The sequence below is a fragment of the Apteryx mantelli genome, chromosome Z, assembly GCF_036417845.1.
Source record: "Apteryx mantelli isolate bAptMan1 chromosome Z, bAptMan1.hap1, whole genome shotgun sequence".
In the NCBI taxonomy this organism is placed as follows: Eukaryota; Metazoa; Chordata; class Aves; order Apterygiformes; family Apterygidae; genus Apteryx; species Apteryx mantelli.
In genome coordinates this window covers 73292825-73314971 of record NC_090020.1, presented here as the reverse complement: position 1 = coordinate 73314971, position 22147 = coordinate 73292825, and the positions used below count along the sequence as shown (strand labels likewise).

Here is a 22147-nt window from a genome sequence, read left to right as displayed (position 1 = left end):
TTAAATCATGGAGTACTGCTTTAACAGTTATACAGAAGGCCACAAAGAGGAGGATAGGCGCAGTGGTTTGGCCAGTCTTCTCGCACCTTCCTTTTCAGCTTTCTAGTTCGTTTCCAACCTTTGAGCGTCAGCAACTAGAACGTACCCGTAATCTAGACCTTGGTTAATAGGCCTTCTCTAGTACTCTGGACTAGAGGAAAGAGTTTTACATGCAGTTCCAGCCTAGTTACTGGTCTTTAACAGAGTCCATATGCAGTTACTAGATAAAATTATTAAAATAAACTATTTTATTTCACATTTCACTTAATGCGATTATTTTGACAAATGCAATGCTTTAGATCTGTTGCGGGCTTTTGTATTTTTGCCTTTTTATCTAAAAGTGATATTGAAGAAAGTTTCATAGTTTTTGATTATTACAACATGATACGTCTTCTCAAAATCCTTGCAAAATCCTTGTGTTAAATACATCTAGATTCTTTCTATGGAAGTTTACCTTCTATAGAATTGTTATTTAGAACCAGGATTTGTGAAAGCATGTATTGTATTGCCTATAAGATAGCAAGCAAAATATCTGGTTAATAACTTTTTGAAGTACTTCTTATTTTATTTGTATTTTGGGAACTGATGCAGAAAGAATGCAAGGTATAGTGTACATGTATTGTTGTCAGAACCCTGTTTTATTTCTGTGGCTTCCTGTCTCTAGGATCCATTCAAGATAAGGCCAATGAAAGAAAATGTATTTAGGGGACTGGGTCAAATCCCTTCTAACTGCCTATCACTCTCCTATGTCTTGGCAGTATAGTTCTGTTAGATTTTTGAAGTTCTTCAAAATCTTACTGGAATATTTGCCTTTTCAATAGATGGCTCCTTGTTAATGCTAGCAAGCTAGTCATCATTTGATAATGAAATCCTACCTGTCATTTTCATTCAAGCTTTTAATGAGCTATGAATGACTTTGGAAATCATATATGTGAGTAAATGTTTATAACTTGTGCCAGTGTTTCCTTTTACCAGGTGGAGGTCTTATGAATGTTTTTTATTCTCTCTTTTACTTTGACTAATGCAGCACTTGGACTGTGGCTCTTAAGTAATAACTGAATTTGGGAAGGTACAGATAATTTGTGAGAAATATTGCTTTTGAAGGGGTTTCCTGATTACCTTGGAATACTGCACCTCTTCCAAAAGTTATAATGTTACAGAGTTTTAGTATTCCAAAAGGAATAATAAATATGTCTGCATTGTCTTTTCCAACTTTTAAAAATGTTTTATTTTGTTTTATTTTTAGCCGGTTTGTGCCACCACAGACAAGCTCCGGCAACAGATTTTTGGCACAACAGAACAGTCCAGTGCCTAGTCCATATGCTCCTCAAAGCCCTGCAGGATACATGCCATATTCACATCCTCCCAGTTACACACCACATCCTCAGATGCAGCAAGGTAAGTCTGTGACTTTTTTTTTTCTCCTCTCTCATGCAGCTTTACCTTAATGTGCATATTTCACAGCTCTTTAATTTTCTTGGAGGAGCCATATGCTTAATGCAAAACTTTGAGGTGATAGGGAACTTCTTGGTATGTTTAAATTTTGCTTACCTGACTATACCGATGGCAGTATATACTTTAAAAAAAAAGAAAAAAAAAAAGAGGGGGAACTTCGTGCCATTGCTGCCCTGTTTACACTTATTTCCTATAGTTACACATAACTAGAAAAATCAAAACAAACTGTGCCTGTCACTTAAAGAACACATTTTTGCCAGTGTAAGTGACAGTTCTGCTGCCAGCTCATTTAGCTTTACTCAGCCTTTGTAGTGTAGATTAGACTAGTTCTAAGCTGGCCAGAATTATGCTCAAAGTACGCAGTAACTGGCGAGGATGACCTTCAGAATGAATGGATTTCTTTGTTCTTCTTCTTTTTTGAAACAATCTTGAACAACACAAACATTGTTAAAGTATCTAGGAACTTTAGGCATGTTTTTTTGGTAAGTAGAATTTTCGTTGGATTCTTCTAAATCATCTGTTCTTAATGTTTAGCAGTGTTTTTAGAAAATATATAGCTGTTATGTATTTAATGTTATGTTTCATATGTATATCTCAGAAGCTTCATATACCAAGATAAGTCAATAAAAATTATCTTGAAGAAAAATATGTTTTCTATAACCTGTAAGAATGTGACACTGACTGTAATTACAGTATTTGCGGAGAGAAGCTTGGCTAACCTATAAGTGGAATGCAGATTTTGAATCCTCTTGAAAGTTCAAGTCTTAGATAGCTGGTTTATTTCAAGGTATTTGTGTTAAAAAGATTCAGTCAAGGAATTTGGGTTCTTGCTCAGATTCCAGACCTCTTGCAGCTGTCTCTCATTAATATCCGCTATTACGTTGTTTTCTGTAAGACCTTTTAGAGTTGGGGTGTGTGTGCGTGTGTGTGTGTGTTTATCAATATAATTATTTATATTTTTCTTATTTCAGCTTCAGTATCGAGTCCCATTGTCTCAGGTGGGATGAGAAACCTCCATGAAAATAAAGTTTCAAGTCAGTTGTCTGGCAATTCAGCTAATCATCACGCTGATAATTCTAGACATGGCTCAAATGAAGACTACCTACAGATGGTGCACAGACTAAGTAGTGATGTATGTTGCCTAAATTGGTTTATTATGATAAAACAAATATGTGTTTAGCTATCTTAAAAGTCAGATATTTTAGTATGTTGCTGTTGATGCATAAAAATACTGAAAGTATATTTCATTTTCACACATGTACACTAAACCATTTAACCTTAGCATGTGAAATTTCTTCCTACGTGGCCTGTCTTTTGTTTGGAACCATTTATAACATCCATTCTGTTGAGATTATGGAAAGTGAAAAATCTCACTCCTATGTAAGTTTATTTTAAGAAACAATAGGGTGTTGCTACAACATAGTAATATGTTAATGTGAACAATACTAGAATCTAAATAGGCAATAGTTAACTTGTCTCACTGAGGATCCTTGTAATTCTCAATTGGACTTGAAATACCTGAATAACCTGTTGGATAGTAATTTGGTCTTGTCAAAGGCAAGAGTTCCTATGGACCTTTCTTCTTCCTGTACTATTATGTGCTTTATGGCCTGGTTTCTTAAGAGGTTTCCCCATGTTGACATGGGAGAAACTCTTGCTGAACTCTAGAGTACTCATTTCTAAAGGAGAAAATGATACTCCAAACTTCTCCAAAATTCTTTCCTAAACTAGTGATGATTTTTCTTCTTAATGAGCATCTCGTCCTGTGGAAGAAGCTTGTTGAAATTCTTCCTTGCAAGTTTGACACAATCTCTTGACAGCTTTTAAGTGGAGAGCCCTTGAGTTACAGTTTTGTTTTTTGACTTTAGGCTCTTTGAACAGTGTGATCATAGTGATACCTACAACAGTTTTTGAGCAAAACTTGGTCCCTTTTTTCTCCTTCTTTCTTTAAAGTGTTTTCTTTAGCTTTCATGGGGTAACTCTTGTGCAACTAAATAAGAGTTGCAATCAGCAGAGGTGCTTATTAGCACTAGGCTCCTTAAATCCCTTACCAGAGTTAATACAATAGGTCTGAGAGTGTCATCAGTTTTATTAATCTTGTTTTTAATCAGTCTAAGTCTTGTTTAAAAAAAGGTTAAGTAAGCAGTAGTATTTCAAATAAAAAAGTTTTATGATGAAAGAATCTTATAATACAGAATTGTCAGATATTTCTGTCGGTCTCTGCTTCAGTGGTGCAAAGCCTTGAATGTAGGAAGCTGCTTTTGGCATTAAACATACATACATCCTCCAGCGATGTTACAGGCACAATATCTAGAGAATGTTGGTTTTGTTAAGACAAGATTTTTGGAGAACTTTAATATTAGGATAATTTATTTCAGTATTTAAAGAGGGAGTATTTAAAAAAAAGTCCATCACTAATTTTGTGATCCAAACGATGCAACAACTTCCTGGTTCATGAGAACTTATAAATGAAACTCATTCAAAACTGACAGACTACGAAAACGCAAAACATACTGTCATTATTTGATGTAATTGGAGAAATACTAAGATAAAAAGTAGTAAAAAGTATATTTGATCCATTTTGTATTTAAATTTTCAAATATATGAATTAGGGAGATAGAGCATAATAAACTTCATGTGACTTAAGAACAGGTGTCTGATAAATATAAGTAAAGCAAACATTTAGAGAAAATTTTAGTTGTCTTTTCTGAAATGTTCACGTTTACAACTTTTATCCCTTTATGCATTTTCTTAATGGCATATTTATGTAAATATATCTTATCATAATTGTACTTTTTACACCTGATTTTAATTGTTATCATGTAGAAAATGGTCTGAAGGATTTGGATTAATTCAAGTTTTGCATCTACATATGAGCAATAAGCTTACTCATAATGTTGCAGCTGTGTCAGAAACAGTGTAACATTTGGCATAGATGGAGTTATAAATGAGGTTTATTAAATCATAAAATTTACTTTAATTGTTTTGTAGTACTTTTCTTAATTTTAGGGTTTTATTGCTTAAAAGCAAAGTTGACAAAGTTGTGAATAGTTACAGGATATTGTTTATTTGCAACATAAGATTTTTATGAAATCAATAAATATGCACTTGAAGGAACACTCCATGTACACTCAATTTGAGGACTTTTTTTTTTTTCCCCCTTTTTTTGAAAGATATATGAGAGCATTCCTCAGTTTGTTTTGGCTTACATTTCAGCATTTGGTTCAGCTCTGAACTAGGAAACAGTAAATGAGCGTTTCTCAGAAGTTTCAGTAGGAAGGGCACGGCACGCACACAGGAAGGGTTCAGTTCTAGCTGACCTAGCGCCTCTGCCCTTGTCCTTGGCAGCCCTGGCTATAGCGCCTCTCCCATCATAATACAACGTGTACGCTAAAAAATGACTAAGCTGAATTCTTTCAGTATTTGGGATTTTGTGTATGTGTGGAGGGGGTTATTATGATTCAAAGATAAAGCAGGTTTGACAAAAATCAAGTACATAATTTTAACGCAATAAACTAATAAATCATACATGTGGAAAGGAATTCATTTCAACTTACAATGACATGAATGTAGGTTTAAGGTGCTACAGCTCTCTTTATCATGTTGTATCTGAATAATTGATTTCTTTACATGTGTGCTTTCCTCACATGAGGAGACAACTCTTTTTGCAAGCGCTGTTGCAATAAGAAGTGTAATTAATAGCACAGCGTGAGTTTTAGATGTACTTTGCTGTGGGGGTGGAGAGGAATCTAATGGAAATGTTTTCGAAGTCATTCCGTGGCTAGGGAAACTAGTGAAGACTGGTTGCCTATGGACTTATACTCTTTGCCTTGTAAGCACCTTCACTCCCTGACTTGCCATCCTTTCCTGTGCCCTGCACAGTGGGAACGCTGGTACCTCCACCAGGCTTAACATGTACTGCAGCGCCTGTTCTGCTGCGCACCTGGAATTTGGCCCTTTGGCCATTGCCAACGAGAGCGCGTAGTTGCCCATCTCTGCGGGCTGCCTCTTCCGTGAAACACCAATCCAGCTTTCTCATTTATAGCCTGATGCTGTTTTTTCATAGAAGCATGTAGAAACCTTATTACACTGAGTCTTCTAACATTCTCTTAATTTGGTTGAAATTGGCCAAAAAGATAGATAAATAAATAAATAAATGAAAATTGGGGGATGGACAAACATTCAGGCTTAAAAAAATGAAAAAAGTTATAAGAAAGAACTGTGTGTGCACACAGCTCAGTAAAAGGCACATTAGAATATTAGCTAGTGCAATAACCAAGATTTAGAATTAAATAGGAAACATTAGATAAGCGAGAGCTTCTTAGGAGACTTCCTCTAATTTCAACGTCACTTACATGACTTTACCCTTTATAAGAATAGACTTTTTTGTGATTTGTCTATACTTACAGAAATTGTCTCTTCATAAATATAAGAGTTGTTTGTTCTTTTTGAAAACATTCATTTTAACCTAGACACTGTTTAAAAAAAAAAAAAGCTAAAAATGGGAAATACTGTTTATAAAACTTAAAACTAGTAAGGTCACTGACTGTGAATAAGTATACTCTTGACCAGCAGAGGGCTCTATTAAAGCAATAAAAACCATGCAGAACATTAAAAGGGAAACTGAAGAGTAGTTTACCTATATTGTTTTAAGATATTGTTGAAAAAATGTCACAGTTGTGTTCTTAAAGATTGAGCATGCACCTCCTTACATTGTAATCGGTATTCTGTTATGATGAAGGTTGTCATAAATTATGGATTCCTTTGAAGCAGGTTGTTCTATGCAAAACTGAAAATACAGTAGAATTTGTTTGCTGTGTTGGGGGAAGTACTCCAAACTGCCATCAAGTTGTTTCCTACCCAGCTGTGGATACAGTCTTGTGCATAACACAACTTGAGGCATTTCAACTTGTAATTTGTCTATCTCAGCCAGCACAATAGGGGTGTTACAGATTTTGTTCACTCCCGATGTGAGTATAATGAAGAGTATTAGCACAAAGTTAGTTTGGTTAACTGTAAAAATAAGATGGCATTCTAGACAAGTTCAAGGGTAAGTTAAGTGGAAAAAATGTTGAGTTTGCTTTAAAACCCTACTTTTTATGCTTAATTTTCTCAGGTGATATTGTGTAGAGTTCATACTGCTGTTTATCAGCTCTTTACTAGGTGTTCTCATAACAAAAAACTTCTAAATGGAATTTTATTTGTCAGCTAAAATACTTTAGCTAAAAGATATTTACATAAATTTATTTCTGCATGCACATTATGGTTATAGATTCTTATCGGGGCCGACTGCACTCTGGAATATTGTGTATATAGCAGTATTAAAATTACAGATTCTAATTTAGATAAATGTTTTTATAATATTTGTCATCCGATTTTTTTTTTAATTAATATTATTTTTGGTCTGCTCCATCTTATCAATATGTGTACTAATTGCAGGCTTATTTTATAAAGTGTTCCTGTTCATAATACTAATTTTTATCTTTGTCATTTTAGGATGGTGATCCTTCCATAAGGAATGCTGCATCCTTTTCCTTGAGGTCACCACAGTCAGTCTGCTCTCCAGCTGGAAGTGATGGAACCCCTAAAGGTAGTCTAGCAGTTATATATATCAATGTATATCAATGTGTCTTTCCCAATTATAAAAGACAGATTGTTTAAAGAGGTATTTAGATAGTTTTCTTGACTCCTGTATTCTTGTAGGACTTGAGAGTATGTCATTAGATTTCAGTTACAAAATTATTTTGAGCCCTGGTTCAGAAGTTTTGAAGATCCGAAAATTGACTAATGATACTTCAAAACAAAGTTAAAATTCATGGAGGACAGAAGGATTGTAAATCCTTTCCAATATGAGAATTAAATTGTACTGTAAGAACGGTTTCAGTTGCTCTACATAACAAATGGTTTAAAGGCAGCATTACGAGTATTGAATGCTTAACCAGCCCCATAGTGTTTTAACATGCAACACTTATTAACTGTAATCATGAAATTTCAAGCACATGAAATTAAAATGAATTCAGTGAGCACAATACATCTAGTATAAATGAAGCCTAAAAACCTTAGTTGGAGAGAAGGAATAGGGTGTATTATCAGTCAGGTAAAAAGGAACAGAAAAATCTGCTCAAAATAATTCTTTATGCTAAAATCTAGAATGCATGCTGCTGTTTATAATTTCATCCCTAAGAAACAATGGCTGAGATGCATGAGACGTAGCAAAATAGAGGTTTGGAAATATTCTTGGTAATTTAGGATTTCAGTGCTTATGCACTTACACAGCAGTAGTTAAAGAAAGTGCAACAGTGCTTTCTTCTGTTTAGCACTGGAATAAAATTAAGTCTTTTTGGATGGTCAGTTTAGGTGGAGAGGGAGAGCCAGAAATGAGGGAGATTACAAAGAAGGTGAGGGAACTGGGCTTGTTTGGCCTGGAGAAGGCTTTGCAGGGGGACCTCAAGCAGCCTTCCTGTACCTACGAGGAGGTTATCAAGAAGACTGAGTCAGGCTCTTCGCAGTGGTTTTTGGAGGGAGGGCAAGAGACAAGAGCCATAAATTGAACCAAGAGGTGTTCTGACTGGATATAAGGAAAAACTCATTCACCATCAGGACAGTCGAGCATTGGAAGAGGTTACCCAGAGAATCTATGCAGTTTCCACGCTTGGAGGGTTTCAAGAACCAGACTGAATAAAACCCTGTATAACCTGGTCTGACCTCCTAGCTCACCCTGCTTTGTGCAGGAGTTTGGACTAGAGACTTCCTGAGGTCCCTTCCTAGCTGATCCTCTATGATCATGTGACTGCTAACTGATTTTTGTGGTTCATCTCATAAAGATACAGATACATACTGTGTTAAACAGTGATGTTAGAAATGTGAGTAGCGTGCTGAGTGAGTGCTCAGTATTTTAGGAGGTCTTGCACTGAAGGACTTGTAGGACTTGTATAAATGGCAAAGACTAAGTGTGTCTTTTTCTTCTTTAACTCAGTGTATTGTCCACAAAATCCCTGTTTATAGAGTTTGTCAGTTTAACAGCATTGTAAATCTAAGCTACTTCCACTCAGATATGGTTACCATTCAAAAGAATATTTTATTTATTCATTTGTTTGTTAAATTGCTGCTATTTCAGTTGGTTCTCTCAGAATCCATTTTGAAGGCATACTTTTTTAGATGGCATTACAAAGGCTGAAAAAGTGCAAGAGGAGCTTTTTAGATTTACCTGTATGTTAGAATGTTAGATCTACTTTTGTCTTGGTTGATAGAGCACAAAACTGAAATACTCTGTTACTACTCATGCTAGCATTTTGCCCTCTTGGTTGGCAAGTCTGCAAACTTCGGTAAAGAAAATTATCAAAATATTTCATTGTTTGTTTGGGAGGTCAAAAAGAATGGCACTAGACAGTTATTCATGAGTCCAGAGAAAGATCTCAGGAAGGGTATTACAATTTTTAAGCTTTCTTACTTAATATAGAAATGTGAGGCAATTATGGAAGATATAGGTACAGTCTACATTTCTGTACTTTTAAATGGAAATAACGGGGACTTCCGATTGTGCAATGTTTTAATTATTGTAAGACTGAACCATAGCTGTCTGAATGGCTGAATCTGAATGAAGAAAAAGTTTTGTTTTGAAGTCAGGAAAATATTTGAGAGAGATGACAGAAGTTGTATTTGCTCTTTTGGGTGGTTGTTCACTTATTCAACAGAGTAAAATTCCTCTTTTACTCCCGAAAAGATACCAGAGCAGCTGAGGTTTTGTGCAGAAGGTTCTTGACTGGGTTTTATCCCTTCTTTTTTATATAGATTTTGTATTTTTACCCATGAAAACAGAATTGTGTCTCTGCATTCCTGCTATCATCTGTTACTGCTTCTGCTACCATAGATGAATTCTAGAGAATTAACAAGGAGTATTTTCTTTCTGTTAATTTCATATAGGATATTTTGTGGGATCTATTACCCAAGATGGATTACTCATCAAAATTCTTTATTCCTTTGTTCTACTCTTTCCCATCACTTTAGAACCTAACAAAAGACTTTTTTTTTTTTTTTTAAAGACAACTTCTAAAGATCTGTGTAAAGGGAAGCTTTCCACAGAGTTCTTCATCCACCACTTGCCAAAGAGAACTTATGTATTTACAGTTACTTGCTTCCCAACAGTTTCTTAAACTCCTGGGGAAACTTCTGTAAGGAATAGCAACAACACCTTATTAAACGATACCATTTTGCGCTTTCTTGCAGAATTAAATTGTTTTCGTTCCAGAAATTGTTTATCTTTCTCTCACAGGAAATATTCCAACATACCCTTCCAAAATTATTTAAGATGGTGAAAACTACAAAAATACCCAGATTTTCTGTAGAGGCTGATATCTTCCAAAATAGTGTAGATACTTGACTATTTTCCAAATAACTTGGAAAGATTATTTTTATTTTCTTGGGAATCTCTAAGACTTCTCCAGAGAGATTCCTGTACACTTGGTCTCCAAATGCATAGTGGCTGGCAAGGAGAACTAGGAATCTTCTCAAATCTGTATTACGAGCTTTGGTGTTCCCACAAGTATTAGTTAAGAAAAATTATCATCACTTCCCCTGTCTTTTGAAAGAAAGATGGAAGAAATTTATCCAAAGAAGTTTTTTGACAGGGCCAAAATAAACATTCATCCTTGTTTCTTTCTTCAAGTCTTAACTTTTTACACAGGGACACATCTGAATATAGCATTTCTAAGCTAGAACAGCCAGAGCTTAGTTTTTCCATCAGGCATTTGAAGCTGTGGAGAAAATAGTGAGATTCTTCCCTGAAATCTGTTGAATGAGAGTATGGAAAGCAAATAAATCTGTTCCAAGAAACTCCCAAATATATGTTCTTCTTTGCCCTCTAATTTGTCTCATATGCTATCCTTTTAAGTTGGAATTCTAAATGAAATGATGCTCTCTGAAAACAAACGTTAATATAGTCTGTTCATCAAAATAAGTAATAATTGCTTTACGTCTATAACAAAATTGGGGAGATTTCCAGAGTAACATTCAAAGATCTTAGAAGATGCAGCAGGAAAGGACTTGGAGGTCTTCCCATCTTCTTATCCTACAGTTGGATGAGCTGCACCAGTATCATTCCCAATAACTTGGGTCTAAATTTTTCTTAAAATGGCAGTAATGGAGTTTCCTTATCGTTTCCATGCAACCTGTTCAAATTCTTAGAGCTAGAAAGCTTTTCCCCTAATGCTTTGCCTGAATTGTTCTTGTTACAGTTAGGCTTGACATTTCTTCACTTATTTCCGATGGACAAGGAAAAACAGTTCACATTCTTTTTTATATAGTGATCATTTACATATAAAAGACCGTGATCATGTTTTTCTCCAATCTAATCCTCTGCAGACTAAACAGCACTGCTCCTTTCTATTGTCTTTTCATAAGTCATTATTTCTGAGCTTCTAATTGTCTCTGTTGCTTTTATCTGAATTCTAATTGCTTTGCATTTGTCTTGATGTTTTGCTGCTGTAAGTTGTACATACAATTCTAGTTGAAAACTTTGAAGGATGAGTAGTTGGAAAATTACTGTTGATGTCTCTTTGTATGATACTTTTATATATGAAAGTATGGCTACTCCTTTGGCAATGATAACTTAGATTCAGTTCACAAGCTGTTATAAACATATGGCTCTCTGTAGAGCTTATTTACCTTCTCGTGTTGTTACAATTGGTCTTTCTGAGGTAAATAGCAAGTTTGTGCTTATTCTTACCAATTTTCATTTGTTTCAAATGATTATTCCATTTAGTCAAGATAATTGTAAATTTTGATTCTATTCTTCAAAGCACTTGCAGGCCTCTCTCTCAAACACTTTATACCAAAAGCTTGATATCATCTTGAGATTGATAAAACTGCTCTCTTTCTGTTATGTTAAGAGGTTGTTAATGAAAAATACTTAATACTGCCAGGCGTAGGACAGTACACTGGAAAGCTGCACTTGGTATGTTCACCCATTTTTACTGTGATACTCTTTGAAAACAGTTTTTACTGCAGCCTTACGTTTTGCCTAGACCATATTTCCTCAGCTTGTTAATGAAATTTTTATGAGAAACAATGCAGAAAGCCTTGCTAAAGTCCAGGTATGACACTCCATTCTCTTTAATCCACCAGTCCTACTGTCTTACGAAATGAAATTAGTTTTATTTGATGATATTTGTTCTTAACCCACTCGTGCTGGAATATTACCGCTTAGTTATTCTCTTGATAAAATTGTTCTTCTTGGATAAATTGTTCTTTTAGTATGCACTGAAACCATACAAACTATTATATAAAATTCTCTGGCCACTTCTTCACTATCCTTTTCAAGAGATTGTGTTTTTCCTTTTTAAGTCTGCTGGAGGCACAAATTCTCAAGATGTTTGTTACCAATTCTGAGATTGCTTTAGCCAGGGTTCTAGAGTGAATTTTATCTGATCCCATTTTTATGAAAACATTTGTTTATGTGGCAATGTTAAGTAGGATCATATAAAATAAGAGATTTTTCCATCTACACACTGTAATTGCAGTCTCTTCAAATATTTTGGCAGTAGTGGACCTGATTTGTTTGCAAATGTTCAAATTGTATCATCACCAGGTTCTCAGCTTTTCCAAAAGACAAATGTCAGTTCCAATACAATATGTATGCTCTGGTCTTTTCTCCATCCCTAGTATCTACCTTCAAGACCTTACTTACCATTTAACTGCTCATATATGTAACCTAGTAATCCGCATGTAGAACATATTCCTTAAAGCCTCTCTTCCCAAGGGATTTTTGAGTAAAAAGTCTAGAATGCAGTGTCCAGGTTTGACATACAGTGACTTGGTACCCACTTAAATAATTTTCCTGGAGTCTCAAGGATATATGAATTGAAAAATGTAACAGCCCTTGAATGTTCCTGATGTTTCTCTCCAGTGTGCTATAAACCAAGTATTATCCATCAGTCCTCATTTGTTCATTAGTAGTTTTTTTCACCTTTGTGCATAGGAAACGATTCTTCTGGCAAAAGAACATGTAGGAATGTTGAAAGACTTTCTTTTTAACATCTGGGAATCTTTGCCTGCAAGGGATTTAAAGGAATACGAAGATACTACTTGGAGTGTGCTGTGGTTTTTCTGTTTGTTTTGTTGTTGTGCAAGTGGAAAGCTAATAATTCTTTCATATATCTGAATCCTAAATTTCTGGTAACTTTAGTGATTAGGTTATAACCATGTGCATTACAGCAATGAATGTGGCCAACAGTGAGAGTTGGTGCATCAGCTTTGAAAGGCAAGTGATCTTTGCTCTGAAGAGGCTCTGAGATCATCAGAAAAAGTATCATGAATGGTTAAATGAGAAGGTGTGAATACTGTGGCATAATAAAAAAGCGTACAGACAAAAAATACAAGGTTTAGAGGTCAGTGATGTGTATAATCTCCTGGACAGAAGCCTGTTTGTTTGCTACCCAAGTTCCTGATGAGTGTAAACATGCAAGTGAAGCCATTTCATACTATATTGTTTTTGAATCTTTACATTTTTGAGAAGGCTAAGTCACTGTCAGCGCAATACATTTTGAAGTTGCTTGCATTGTAAAAGATCTGATAAGGAATCAGTCAAGAATCACAGGAAAAAAGGTATTTACAAATAGCTCACACAGTTGATGAGATTTCTTCAATCCTCAGTGCCATCCACCATTAGGAATCACAAGGAAAACTAATTATTACTGAGTACCAATCCCAGGTTTATCATGGGTGGTCAGCAGGACTGTTACTGAAAGGCTATGGAAGTATTGCTTATGGCCATATTTGTTCTTTGCAGAGGCTTTAACTTGTAGGATGTTACCTGCTTCTCATTTACATTTAGCATTATCTGGATGACTGTTGGTACTTGCTGCTCAGTAGTGATACAATGACCCTACCAAATCAGTGGAAAGTCTCTTGTTCTCGCAAAAGTTTTACATACTCTTGGCATACAAAGAGTTTGTATGAAGTTCTTGTACTGATACTGTGGAAGATCAGCTACAGAAGGTCAGATATTTTTCTCCTGAATTAGAGTGCAGCCCAAGATTCAGACTCAAAAGCTGCCTACCCATTTCTCTATTCTAAAAGAATATTCTAGAATTGGGCTTATAATGATCTTTGAAAAACCGTAAATGTGATTTACTACATGTGGTACATGTTCAAAACTGTTAAAATGTCTCTGGTAGAATGAAACTATTCCAGAATACCTCATCTTTTTCCATTTCTTTTCACCTCAGTAGCTAAGTATTGTAGCCAGGTATTTTAACCATTTTGTTGCTAGGTAGAGCTCTGAGATGTCAAGCTTACTTAGCTTAGAATAAACCAGACATAGAAAGGATACAGATCTACTCAGCATGCTCCATTCTGGGTTTAACCATGGTTAGTTATCTCGGAAATATGTGCAGTTACTGCCAGAATATCTCCTCTTAAAATGCAGCTTATAGGCATTGCTATCAATGCTCTTCAGAAATTTCCTTCAGGAGGAAGATATTCTTAACTAGCCTAGTCGTAGTGCTGCCTACAACAGGGAAAACTGTACTGTTGTTTCTTCATTTACTGACTTCCGAGTGCTTTCAATGAATGGGCTGAAATCCTTCTGACCTCCTCAAGTCTATCCAAAGATAAAAAGAACCTGCTTTTCTGTTGCTGCAGTGTTGCTTTTCAGCATGACAAATAGAAAATTATATCAAATCAGAAAGATACTGTCATATTTACTTAAAGCTTAGGGCAAGGGAGAATCAAACCTGTGTCCTCCATTCAAAATGTAGTTATGAATAGCAGTATTTAAGTGTTCCATTGAAACTGTGGAAGTACTCACCTGGAGTGAGAATTAAGGAGTGAGATGTCAGTAAGATCTCTAAAAAGTTTTGAACTGCCTTTAATATTTGGAGAAAGAAAACACACCCTGTGTTTCCACTGAGTGATTGTCATTACCTTAAGGAAAATCCGTAGCTAACAATCTCTGCTATGCACTAAGAAAATCATGTAATTTTTTGTCGAAAGGAACAGCAATTAGGAGGAGTGTGTGCGTGTGTCTGAAAAACAGAAATCTGTGGTGAAAGACAAATGAGAGGACTTCATAGGGCATAACCAGGACTTCAGCACTAGTGGTTGTGTGGTATTTAATGTAAGGTGGGGGGAGGGAATGGAGTAGTGGAAAGATTGGGAATCAGGATGAGCAAACACAGGGCTTCCCAACATTGCAGATATCATTGGCAGAACATGGAGCTGTCATTGATATTCAAGGAAGGAGAACTGGGTAAGATAAATCCATTTTATACCCTGCTCTACATTTAGAGATTATAGGGCATCTCTTGGAATGAACTAGAGAGAAAATAAAACATAGGAGTCTATACAAAGAAGTCATTGGTAAAGGAACACCTTTCATTTTAATTGAGGCTTTGATGCAGATATCCTTTCTTTTCTTCATCTACAGGTCAGTATACTGCTTAATGATGTCCTTAAATACTGCTCAAAGTATCTGCTAGAATTTCAGCTGCAGAATAAAGCTGCTTTCTTGCTTAGTGGTGGTTCTTCAATGAAGCACACCTGTTTTCCAGTTAAATTTTGAGTGTTGTTAGAAGCACTGACCTATGATGACCTGACACAGAATGAGCAGTAGTAATGTTAATGCCTGCTTTCTGAGCATCGGTATCCTCTAATGGATGAATGGGATCAGAGAGATGTTTGATTTGTTTAAACAAGAGGAGGTTGGAGCATATTATTCCTTTTGTTTTGTCACACTGTCATTCCATTTTAAGCCAAAAGTTATTTCTCAAAATTATTATCAGGGCAGGTTGAAAAGCTTATCTGTTTTTCAAAGCCTTTTCTGGGCTAAGAGATATGGGGAGTTGGTCTGATTTGAGAGACAGAAATTCTAAATTTGTGAATGGAGAATATTTTTAATGAAAAATGACCTCTTTTTTAAATTTCTCTAAATATACACAATGTTTGGAATGAGTGCATGTAGAAGTGGAAATGAGTATATTTTAAGGAAGAGGGGAGGTAAGTGAGGGAACGATAGAATAATTCTTTATAACAATTAGTGTTTTCTAGATAATAATGGGTGGGGAGGTTGGAATCAATTTACCTAAAATTAAAAAAAGAAAAAAAAAAACTTTGAAAAGGACCTGGCAGAATCAAAGTTAAGGAGAAAAGAAGGGCCAATTTACCTTTGTTTAGTATGTTTTCTAATTTCATCTTTTCATGGACATTTTTAGGTAGGGAACCCTCCCTAAAAAAATGTGTTTTGTTTATTTATTTTTTTTAATTTAAAAATGTTTGACTGAAATGGCCAGTGCCTGTACACTGATGATTAAGTCTTCATCACTGGACCTTACTAAGGATCTTTGTCTTTTCTTTTTTCTGTCGTCAACTTGCTTTCATTAACCAGTTTCTAATAGCTGACATTATGACCCTGCAGGTACTATGTTTTTCTGGTGGTGGGTGTTTTGGTTCCATCTTCTCTGAAATGATCCCTTCTCCACCTGCTGTGGACTGCTAAAATTCCTAGGAAACACACTGCAACTATCTGTATTACATCTTGATCTGGGAATGATGTGCTTCCTACAAGTCTTTTTTAGGCCTTTTGTGAACACAGATATATGTGCAAATACACATTAAAATTATGTAGGTTATATTTAGTGTGTTTTTATATAAACATGAAACAACATAACTGTTCAGTTTTTCTGAATTATTATTCTAGGATCAAGACCACCTTTAATCCTACAATCTCAGCCTCCACCTTATTCATCACCTAGAGATGTGCCCCCAGACATATTGTTAGATTCTCCAGAAAGAAAGCAAAAGAAACAAAAGAAAATGAAGTTAGGCAAGGATGAAAAAGACCAGACTGAAAAAGCTGCAATGTATGATATCATTAGTTCTCCTTCCAAGGACTCCACTAAGCTTACATTAAGACTCTCTCGTGTAAGATCTTCGGATATGGACCAGCAGGATGATATGCTTTCTGGTTTGGAAAACAGCAGTGTATCAGAGGGTGATATTCCTTTTAATGTGCAGTACCCAGGACAGACTTCTAAAACACCCGTTACTCCACAGGATGTTAACCGCCCACTAAACGCTGCTCAGTGTTTGCCGCAGCACGAACAGACAGCTTTCCTTCAGGCACAACAAGTGCCTGTTTTACAACAGAACACTTCAGTTGCTGCAAAACAACCTCAAACTCCTGTGGTACAGACACAGCAACAGGTTTCGCAACAAGGAACTATAACGTCATATGATGAAGTAGAATTGGATGCATTGGCTGAAATTGAGCGGATAGAACGTGAATCAGCTATTGAAAGGGAGCGATTTTCAAAAGAAGTGCAAGATAAAGGTAAAAGGATTGTGTGTGTGTATACACTATATATATTATATAAATATATATATATATGCATATAAAACCCATATATATATATATAAAAAAAAAACCTTCCTGTCATTGTCACATAGTTCCAATCTGTTTAATCAGCGTAGGTTCTTTTACCATATCTATCTCCATTCCCCTCCAGCAATGAACTGTAATCTCTCATATATGCGTATTTTTAATATTTGATATTCTTTATTTGGGGTCTTAACAGATGAAAGTGAAGTTCTTATGTTTCAAAATTTTTTCTAACTGCTATTATTTTGAACCATGAGACTAAATGAGATAAAATTGGCGTTGTTTATAATGTTTCTAAAATCCCAGCATTGCCACATTCCTAGTCAAATTTTGTAATAAGTTATGGTAGTTGAAAGAATTATTAATTAGCTACCTATGTTGCCTAATTTAAGAAAATAGATTAAAATTTCTATCCTATTCCTATTCTTATCCCTATTTGAACCTAAGATGAAGGTTTTAGATCAAAATCACATCTATTCTTTTAAAGGCACTATAATGATCAGATAATATATACTACTATAGTGTCTTCAGAGTTTGCTCAGCTCGATATCCATTATTATGTAGGCATTACAAGTTTTAGAAAGCTACTGTATATCTATATGGTCTCTAATATAGTACCAGATGAGCCTTTGAAATGTTTTCTCTTCACTTCAGTAGCTAGACTGGTTGTCTTAACTGATTTCATTGAATCTATCCTCTTTAAGTTTTTGCTGCTGTTAACTGATTTGAAAGTCTTAAGCTTCAAAATCTCAGAAGTAGATTTAAAATCCCCATATAAATCTTGAAAATAAGATGTTTCTTATAAAGTAGATAGTAATAGATTAGAATAGTATTTAAAAGCTTCCTCTAGACTGTGTTTAACTTCCAAGCAAAAATATTTTGCAGGCTAATGCAAATTTATTAAATACTTCCAAGAAAACCTTGCAGAAGTGGAACAGAGCAATTTCTGATTTTGGAGTGTCATAGCTGGAAATAATCAATTTTTGATATACTTGGGTGGCATCTGGATGCGACTTAATTTATTTACACTTTGGGTTTTTAACCACCAGAGAGAGCACAAGTTTTTTCCTTATTTAAAGAAAATTTTCTGTTTTAAGGATATGTATAAAGTATGTGTGTATGTGTGTGTGCGCATGTGCATGTGTATATGATTGTTGTTGCAAGTACTGAAAAGATACTTTTTAGATATTTCTTATTTGATAACTAAATTAAGTCTTGTCAGAATACATTATTGTCAATATATGGAGAAAATGGGTGCTCACCTCAAAAGAGATCGCCACTTACTTTGTCTTTAATTCTGATTTAATGAAATGGGGTTTTTGCTGTTTTGCTTTCTTCTACTAATTTCAAATTGAATTATGAAGGACTTGTTGTTTGTCTCCTAATACTTTGTTTCTTCGAAAGCTACTTTTATATCCCCACTGTTAGAGTAGGTTCTCCAGCACCTTTTAGCTGAAAAACATCTAGAAAGAGGCAGTGTGATTTTGATGTTGCACAGCAGCCTTCAGACACTTAGATCAAGACAAAAACACTCCCCCCCCCCCCCCCCCCGGCTTTCATGAAGTGATGAACATTAGCTGTGAAGTTTGTTTACCATAATTACGTAGCCACAGGCAGATTTTGATTTGTTTCTTTTGGGGAAAGTAGTGATTTTTATATAATGTGATCTCTCCCCTTTACCGCTGCTCTGTACCGAGTATGGATCCCAAGCCTGTGCTTCACTTCTGCCTGCATCCTCTGCCAGGTCTCAGTTTTTCCTGAGTTCCTGCAATTGCTATGGATCAGGCGCAAGAGCTGTTACCTCGTATTGGGACAAATGATTACTGTTTATTCACTGGGGGTAAGTTGCCTCTATGCTAGACAGCAGCTCTTTTCTCTTTGGCTGCCAAGATTTCTTTCATGAGCAGAAATAGTGTTGAGTAGAAGGATTTTAGCACTCTGGGGACAGACTTCCTGAAAAACTGTTACCTTGGAGAAATACCGTTCTTATTTTTCAGTAACTCTTTTGCTGTTGCTTGCAAGTCTGTGCCATGTCCAGAAGTTGATACAGTCTGGCTTTCTTCCGTGATCGTTCTTGTAGCAGCCCTTTGGTTTGGTACGATTGCAGCAGGAAGCCTCCTCTCATGTTCCTATGGACATATATCCATTAGAAATATAGCCAATAATTCCTATACATGTCAGTCATTTTTGAGAAGCTGCTTACTGTGCTTATGGAAAAGACTGGCATTGTGCATGTTAAGACATAATGTGATCTGAAGTTAAAGTATATGTCAAGAAAATAGTGGAATTGTAGCATGTACTCAGTCTAATTAGAATATGAAGACATAGCAACATGGGGGGGGGTGTGCTAGCTGGCACAGTACTTAGGAAGCATCTCAGTAGAGATCTTACTCTAGCTTCTAGCACGTGCTAAAATCTGCATGAAAGCATCTTTGCTACTTTTGTAATTGCTGCATGGGAATACATACTGCAGCCACAGTATAGCTTCTGGGTAGGTCCAGTCTGTCGTCTTCCCTAAATTACTTTGAGTGGAATTGTACTCCCTCAAGTTCTGATAAGAGATCGGTGGTCTCTTCTGTCATGTTTTAGATATGAAATCTCTACAGTACTGTGCTTCATCAGAGGTATTCAGATGCTTCTATATGTTACGTTCTAAGGTTTGGAGCCATGAGTGTGGTGGAACTGTTTATTCCGGAGGAGAGGCAGAGATGTTTTTCTGGGGGTTCTTGCCAAAGATTATACAACTGCTACACTTCTCTAAGGAAATGCTAAGGTCCTTCTGTAGCGTTTGGTACAGGTGGAAATGGGGATCTGGAGCACTTTGAAAATTATAGCACTTTCTGTACCGAATCCCGTAATTCTAACAAAACTGTAAGAATATTTAGTTTCTACCAAACAGTCTCTCAAAGTGGGAGGCCGTCTCCGTTCCAGAGCTGGAACTAAAAGAGGGTTTTGCAGAAGTGCCTCCTTCTTTAAAAAGCAGCATATCTTTCTGGAACCTGATTGTCGTGCTTTTGCTTTCTGAGAAAGGAATTCAGTGCAAAAATTGCTGGTGCAGAAGCTGGCAGAACTGACGTAATGTCTATCAGAAATGCGTAAGGAGAGATAATGCAGAGCTTTGGCCTCCATATACGAGAGCTTCTCAGAGCTCTGTTCTTATTCTGTCCTTTTAGTTTTTTGGGATCTTGTATTAGGTGGATTTTATGGTCTTTTCGTCGTGATACATGGGTGTGAAGTTTGAAAAAGTTACAATTTCACCCTCGATTTCTATGTGGAAGGGACAAGACTCCATCTTCTCTTCCTACCTTGTCCATCAGGGAAGTCTTTTTGTATTGATTAATTTTGTAAGTAATTTGTCTGTATCTGTTAATGAAAGGAGTAAGTGGAGATTTTGAAGATTAAAGCACCCTGCACCAAAGCTTTCAGTCTAATACATCTATTACAATGTTGATAGCCTCCGAACAAACAAATGGGCCTGTGAATGTGGCATGCCTCATATCGTCCGTTCCCCTGCCACCCACCCCAGATACCTCCCAGTGGCCTTCATGTCTTCAGCAGATACTAGTTGTCAGTATTAGGTCATATCTTCTCTTTCGAAGAGATACGTAATTTCAGAGATAGATCCAGCCATCATTTATCAAGATTCAGGTTATCCGCATAGGGGAAAAAAAAGAGCCCTATGGGTGATTTGGGTGATTCTGGAGGACTCATATGAAATGGGATTATGTTTTGGCCACAGCAATCAAGAGTAAGTTAACTGTCCTCTGCCTAGGTACATCAGGACACGCTGATGATCTGGTTTCTTTAGAAAGGCAGTGAAACTTCAGGCTTTTTTTTTTTTTTTTTTTTTTCTCCTCTCCTATTCACTGTTAGTAGTCGCATTTGCTGTACTGCTTGGTGCTCACGATTGCTTCTGAGACAAGCAAAGTTCTGTGTTTTGAAACCCTTCTGCCCCCTGAGGGGGAGCTGTACCTGTTCTCCTTCTGAACTTGACCATTCCCAGAAAGTACAGGCAATCCTGTCGCGCTTTAGAAAATCACCAGGAGCTTCTGTTCTTCTCTTTTTCATGGGAGGGAAGTTATGAGAGAGGAATTTTATTTTCGTTAACTTCAGTTCTTTGCATTAACCTGTTTGCTTTGCTATCTCTTCAGCTATAAATGGGTTATTTGTGTGTATAATCAAGTAGTTCAAAAGCTAGCTTGTCATTTTTTAATCTAAACCTTTCCCAGAATATTACATTAAGCTCTTCCTATGCTTTAAGATTTAGACCAGCTACTAAATTAATTTTCAGGTTTGAGGTTTCTGCCTCAAGATCTTCCATGCTTTTCTCAAGATCCTATATACTGTGAATCAAAAGTATTTAAGATGTTGATGTTAAAAGGAGCTCTGAGCCTTTTAGACAGGGGAAGAGGGAAAATAACCTTGAAAATAATGCAAAATTCTGAAAAATCAGAAAGTAGTTTATCTTTTTTCAGAGACTTTTTTCAAATTTTGTTAGTTTTTTTTTTTAATTTAGATTTGCTAAACTTTGAGCTCTTCTATACATAGTACTGAGTGTTCACTGTTAGATTTTCAGCCACTTCAGAAACATTTTTATGTAATGCACCTGTCTTAACAGATTAAGGAGTACTACTTTTACTTGCGCAAGGCACTTTTTCTGGAGTTTGTGAGAATGGTCATGAAATCCTAAATTACTAAACATTTCATTGGGAGGCTACTGCTATTTTTTTGAAACTTAAAACAGTAGAAGCATTTTTTAAATGGGACAAACCTATTTGTATCTGTGGCTTTTTTCCTATATATTTTACCTCTGAAGATCCATTTTACCCACTTCTTTGGAATCTTTCTATGAATTCTTTGAATTAGTGAAAGAAAGTGAAGCTGTCATAATGTTATTTCCAGTAATTGGATCAGTTAGGGGGCACTTGGATGCCTGCCATGGGCGCTTCTTTTTTTATTCTGTTCCAAGCCCATAGCAGCAGAGACACACATCCCAAGAGTGTGAATCTGCCGGAGCAAAACTCTCAAAACTACAGTTGTAGGTAAGTAACTTTTTTCTCTTACCTTTTAAAGTTCTTATCCAGCTCCTCTCCCTTTCTCCCCTTTCCCCATCACCCCCTAAGTGCCCCAAAGAAGAAGGTAATGGAAGAACACTATTAAAAATGGTTTGTTTATGTCTAATTTTATTTAGCCAATAAATGAAATGACAGAATGTGTAATTATAACCAGTATATTACCATTCATTTACAAAAATACATTATAGGGGTTTTATTTCCTTAA

The 22147-nt window shown here is 36.0% G+C and overlaps 1 protein-coding gene across 4 annotated transcripts in view; it reads left to right on the top strand.

Annotated features, from left to right (window-relative positions):
- The window catches only part of NIPBL (NIPBL cohesin loading factor), a 155269-nt gene that overhangs the window by 69613 nt on the left and 63509 nt on the right, over positions 1–22147 (top strand). For all 4 annotated transcript variants that reach the window (XM_067316545.1, XM_067316541.1, XM_067316542.1 and 1 more), the window contains 4 exons: positions 1286–1437; positions 2466–2626; positions 6991–7084; positions 16187–16819. In XM_067316545.1, coding sequence (XP_067172646.1) covers positions 1286–1437; positions 2466–2626; positions 6991–7084; positions 16187–16819 — 1040 coding nt within the window. The remainder of the gene's footprint in view (positions 1–1285; positions 1438–2465; positions 2627–6990; positions 7085–16186; positions 16820–22147) is intronic.